The sequence below is a fragment of the Cariama cristata genome, unplaced genomic scaffold (genome assembly GCF_000690535.1).
Source record: "Cariama cristata isolate BGI_N322 unplaced genomic scaffold, ASM69053v1 scaffold10444, whole genome shotgun sequence".
Lineage (NCBI taxonomy): Eukaryota > Metazoa > Chordata > Aves > Cariamiformes > Cariamidae > Cariama > Cariama cristata.
The window spans coordinates 7,545-13,092 of record NW_009614662.1 but is presented as its reverse complement, the minus strand read 5'-3'; the positions used below and the strand labels follow the sequence as shown (position 1 = coordinate 13,092).

At 47.8% G+C, this 5,548-nt stretch overlaps 1 protein-coding gene across 1 annotated transcript in view; it reads right to left on the bottom strand.

Moving 5' to 3' along the window:
• Nucleotides 1–351: 351 nt before the first annotated feature.
• GGT5 (gamma-glutamyltransferase 5) overlaps nucleotides 352–5,548 on the bottom strand; it is a gene marked incomplete at its 5' end in the record, with an annotated part of 8,863 nt that continues 3,666 nt past the window's right edge. The window contains 8 exons of the mRNA XM_009699512.1: nucleotides 352–498; nucleotides 729–836; nucleotides 1,950–2,059; nucleotides 2,884–2,975; nucleotides 3,392–3,594; nucleotides 4,183–4,316; nucleotides 4,651–4,800; nucleotides 5,226–5,383. Coding sequence (XP_009697814.1) covers nucleotides 352–498; nucleotides 729–836; nucleotides 1,950–2,059; nucleotides 2,884–2,975; nucleotides 3,392–3,594; nucleotides 4,183–4,316; nucleotides 4,651–4,800; nucleotides 5,226–5,383 — 1,102 coding nt within the window. The remainder of the gene's footprint in view (nucleotides 499–728; nucleotides 837–1,949; nucleotides 2,060–2,883; nucleotides 2,976–3,391; nucleotides 3,595–4,182; nucleotides 4,317–4,650; nucleotides 4,801–5,225; nucleotides 5,384–5,548) is intronic.

The window sequence follows — 5,548 nt, the reverse complement described above, 5'->3', positions numbered from 1 at the left end:
CAGGAATGGAAGATACAGCTGGGTCATTTCACAGTGTTCCCAGTGTGTTGTGGACCAATTTTCCTTTGCCACTTTGTATTCTCTTATTCTGAATAACTGATGTGCTCAAGAAATCCGTCTTTCTGTATATCACATAAGTAATGGAGGGTGTACCTCTAAACAAGGCTGGCTGACCTGTCCTTGTATCGCCTGAGGGTGACTTGCAGTCTACTGGAATTAGGTGTAATCAGAAGTTTTGCCCATACTGTGAGGCATCCTGATGGGAACAGGCAATATTGGCAGGTCCAAGCCAAAGCATGTTCTGAATCTAGTTAGCTCCTGTGGTTTTGTGAGTTGTGATGGCATTTCATGCTAATATCCAGCTGACTTCCCCAGCTTCCTTTTATCAGAGTAAGCAGAGATGCATTTTCCTTCCTTGGAAACGCCCTGCACAACATTCATTGCAAATTTAACTTTCTCTTCTTTATGCTGTCTTCCCAGCAGGCTGCTCCTAACCTCCTGTGGTGGGGAGAGAAAAGGAAATGGAGTGAACGGGGCAGGGGCCTGAGGTCTTAGTGTTGCCAGGTGTGAAAATGAAGGATGGGTATGTGAGGTCAGGTTGAGAAAGTGAGATTTAAGCAAGAAGGAGGTTAGCTAGAAGCAAAATACAGATTATTCAGGAGAGTTACAGAAGCAATCTGCTTCTCACCAAAAGGAGAAGACAAGAAGATCCAAGCGAGGCCACTCACCTCACTGAAATGTTCCTCAAACAGGATCTTGTCACCTTCAGTATGCATGATGGGAGCTGAAATGGCATGTTCCAAGTCATAGCCAAACCACAGCTTGTTTATAATCGCCTGCAATGAAACAAATCCCACACTGACTGACTGGAGATACTGCGTAAGAACCTGGGTCACATGCTGCCGTTAAGCCAGACCAGCTCTACTGTAAATCCTGACTGCAGGATGGTGCAAACCTGAACTGTAAGAGAGGCTGCACTGTGACAGACCAGAAGTCCTGCTAGCTTGGTCTCCTGCCTTCATGGTGACCAATACCAGACACTCAGGGCAAGTATAAGAACAGGGCGAGCACATAATGGTAATTCCCAGAATGCTTTCCCTGAGCCAAAGGGGTGTCCTTGAATTCAATAGCTACTGATGGATCGTATATCTTTCTGTTGATGGTTGTTCTTTCTGTTTCCAGATCAGGTCCTAGCATGGACTCCCCACGCTTCTCTCCAGCTGAAGAAAGATGAAGAAAAACAAGTCCTCTCTTTCTTCTTGTGGCCTTACCTGTTTCTATTTCTTGATTGCTGAACAAGATGTTTGTTAGACTTCATGCTTCAGCAAGATCTTTTCATTAAGATTTGTTACTCTGTGTGTATGTGTGGTGGTGGGTTTCTGTTTTTCTTCTTCTTTCCATCACATAACTTACCAGTTTATATTTGGAGTCCAAAGGTTTTGAGCAATACTTCTCTTCCTAATAACTTCCTTCATCGGCTATTTAATTATTCTAACTTCTTCCCTTTCAAAAAATAATTGAGCGAGGCAGCTGGTGCATGCTCTGGCCTCCAACCTGCAACCTTTAGTGACTTCTAAATTGCAGATAAAACAAAGCACCAAGGAGTCCAGACTTGAGGAGACCTGAGTAGAAAGAGCAGGTAGGACTGACCATGGCTGGAAATCTGGGAAGGCTGAAAGAACTGGTGACTGCTGTGGGTTCTCTCACTCCCTCCATTCCTCCTGGTGGAAGTGCAATTCAACAGCAGAGCTGAAGCTAGCCCCTGGCCTTGCCACGGACTGCTGGAGGCAAGAAGGTGAGGAGGATAGGCTGAGTCTGCAGCAGGCCTTCTTCACTGCTGCCTTCCATGTAGCAGAACTAGCAGCAGCAAAGTAATTCCTTTTGTTCAGGATAGTGCGTGCTCCCCTTGCTCAGTGGAAGGTGTTAGTGTGCGGTACCTGTTCACTCACCATAGCAGTAGCACTGATAATCCAGGCCCCACCTGCTCCTCCGATCACCAGCATGTCTCCTGTCTTGGAGATGAGAATGGAAGGTGCCATTGCTGAAGGAGGCTTCTCTCCTAGAGCAGAGGCAGATAGTATTATTCCTCCCAGGTGGCTCTTAAGGGGGTTGGAGGGACAGACAACTTTATCTACCTCACCCTTCTTGCATTTCCCATGGAAAACCAAGCTGCTGCTCATTCCTCAAGAAGCTCAGGTCTTCCAGAAAAACTAGCTTCCTTGTGCTGAGACCCCATCAAAAACTGGACCTTTATGGCACAGGCTAAATAGGAAGCATCTCTTGGTGCAGGTCAGGACATCCTGCAAGTATTCAGGACTTGCTGCAGCTCATTCAACCCAGCTGAGGAACCACAAGCAGCAATCCTGCCATCGCAGAACCGATGTCCTCTCTCTCCACAGAGCCAAGGGAGATTGCATCAGGGATAGCTTATTTCACAGAGCAATCTCTCTGCATCAGCACTGCTGTGTTACAGAACGCAGTGTAAGCCTATAGCACTACCGACTGTGCAGCAACCATGTATTTTTTCACAGATGATCCTAAAAAGTCAGCAAGCTTATCTTAGCGGTAGTTTCTTCACTTCTTCCCTCCCCTTCCCATCCATCAATGATCACCTTCAGCTTTTTTGTTTGTTCTTTTTTTTTAAATCTCTGATTCCCCTGGGCAGAAGCCAAAACTCCCATGTTTCCATGCAAGGGCATACGTGAGTAGACACAGACACACTACAGGGCTTTATCCTCTGTTAGCCTGAAACAAACTTGCTCTCATGCAGACCTAGGAAAGGAAGGAGTACCTGCAGTTTACAGATAGTCCCTGCCCACTTGTACACGCCCTGCATATCCATCTCCTGGCCCTGTGTTTTATTTTGAGGATGATAATACTCACCTGGTTTAATGCTTCTGTTTGCTAGGCAGAAATCAGCAAGTTCATTATTTAAAATGATCCCAGTTTGGTTAGAATACACAAAGGAGCCAAACCTGCAGGGGAGAAAGACAAAGCCTGTTGTGGATGATATTAACTGAACGTGGCACCCCGCGGGTTACCTCTGTCTCCTCCCAGCCTGCAACTGCCCAGCTAGGGTGTCCAAAAGGTATTTGTGCTGCTGTGCTGGTGCCAGAGATAAGCTCCCTGTTACTAGTGCAGGTGGGGATTTGCCCAACACAGGGAGACTCAGCAGAGCTCCGCAAGTTGTTAGATCTTCGTGAATTGTGATGTTCCTTTGAGCTGATGCTCAGAGCTGTGCTGTCACATGAAAAAGGCATTCATGATTAAGAGACTGTCTAAATCGGTGAAGCCCAAGGGTTCTGCATTTCTGGTAAACAGCCCTTGCAGGTACCTAGTGAACCTGATACGTGGCCTATGTGACTCAATTACCAACCCCTTGGCTACTCACGGGTAGTTGATGGTGCTGGTGGCAGACACGGCGCTGCCATCTGCAGCCAGCACAGAGATGTGGCTTGTGCCCATACTTTTGTAGGTGTGGTTGTAGAAGGACTCCAACAAGTTGTAATGGTTGAGTGGGTGGTCACCACGGGTATCTATCTGGCTTCTGACAAGCTCAGCAATCTTGTCAGACAGCATGGTCTCCACAGTCACCTGCAATCACAGCAAGGACACTGAACTGTCACCAAAGCACAGACATGTCTTTCTTTGGGCACAGGGAAGCCTGGGGGATTCAGCCCCAATAGTCAGAGCTTGGGGACCTGCATTGGCAGCATTCAGCCCCAGCCTGAATCCTCAGGCCACTCTCATCACAGAAGATGAAACAAGCTCAGTACTGAGGGACCTCAGCATTGGCATGAGCACGTGCACATCCTTTACCAGGCAAGCGAGCGCCAGCCTACAGCTGAACAGGAGCTGCAGGCAAAAGAAATGGCCTAATCCTGCCTCTGCCTTGGCCAACTGAGCCACATTGCTCTTGACTAGCAGTTTTATTTTCTTTCCTTCTGTGGCTGCAAAGCAGGAGGATGTCAGAGCATCGCTTGGTACTGTAGCATTGTGCTGGCAGGCAGGATAGTCTGGGCAATAGGTAGCCTGCTTGAGAACCTAGCACATAGGCTAAAATGAGTTGGTGGCAATGCAGGAAATGGACTTCCCTGATCCTTCTCTGTCAAGCAGCAGTGTAGAAGAAGCTATCAGTGCTGCGGGTGTCTGTGGCTGACCCTATGCACCACGCCAGCTCACCTGAGGTTTGGAGAAGGCTGGGTCACTCATAACGGGTTTTAGCATATTGCCAAACTTCAGGGCCTCTGCAATGCGATGGTAGGTTTCTACCTTCTCCTCAAGTGTCGCCAGTGACGCTTCATTGAGTTTATACTCTACGGAGCAGGATGAAATAATTTTGTCAATAGAACCAAGGCAATTTTTTTTAAAGAACTGTAAAAAAAAAAATGGTGAAAGGAACCTCCTTTTCCCATCTCAGTTCTTATCAAGTTTCCCCTATGCTTTAGCAGCGTATGGGCACAGAAACAACCAAGTACTAATTTCCTGTAAGAATGAGCCAGTTCATCATCCTGCTGCATAGCAGGGGCGCACTGCTGCTTTGGGGCCCATTCTGGCTCGCCAACTCCATTTCTGCCCATTACTTTTCTACTGCTGTAGAGCAACAGCCTTTGCAAGCCTCTTGCTGCCCCTTTTCCCTTAGGAATTTACCTTCCAGTATCTTGAGGATGAACATGAGCACAGCACCTCCCATGGGCGGTCCAGGAGAAAACACTGTGGTGTGATTGTTCAGGGTGATGTTCAGAGCTGAGGATACCTCTGCTTTGTACGCCTGGAGGTCCTCCACTGAGATACTGGACCCTTCAACAGAAAACCAGATGGGTTGCTGGCATTAGCACGTTAGCTTCTACTAGGTGCTGCAGGCTGGCTACATCAGAGCCTTGGTAAAGCTTGTGAAGAGCCATCCCTGTATACACCAAATTTCTTCCGCCGAGCACAGCAATGTCTTCATCTACTGCCAAACCCCAGGATGTCACAAAGCCTGAGGGAGTTGAAGAGGCCAGTGCATGAGCACTGGGGGTGAATGCCAGAGCTATAGGTGGCTCTCAGCACTGTGTCTTGGGCCTCAGTTATAAGAACTGGGGAAGAGTGGCCCCTTCCCATGCCAGGTACCACGCAAGTGGCAGGCAAATGGCATGTGTTGGCTTTCCTCTGGTACCGATTCACTGCTAGCCAATTGCTGGGAAAAGGCCTGTCTATTAGTATTAACTGTAGCTGTTACCTACCAGCCTTCCTAATGTCCTCCACCAGGGCATTTCCTATGGGTCCCTCATAAAATGCTGTAGCTCCGTTTTCTGCTACAGCTCTTAGCGTCCGCTGCAGCGCTGGCCATCGGAAGGTCTCTCCACGCTTCAAAAACCTTTGACCATCACATATCAGTGGGCTGTTAAAGAAAAACATCCATCAGTTTACAGCATGTGCTTAGTCTGTCTGCAGGGCCAATCTCTTTTTCCTACCCAAAGCTGAGTTGGTTTATGCATGTTGTATACTTTCCAAGCCAGTGCTACACTGCAGTCTACATGGATAAAAGTTCTTCACAACCAATTGC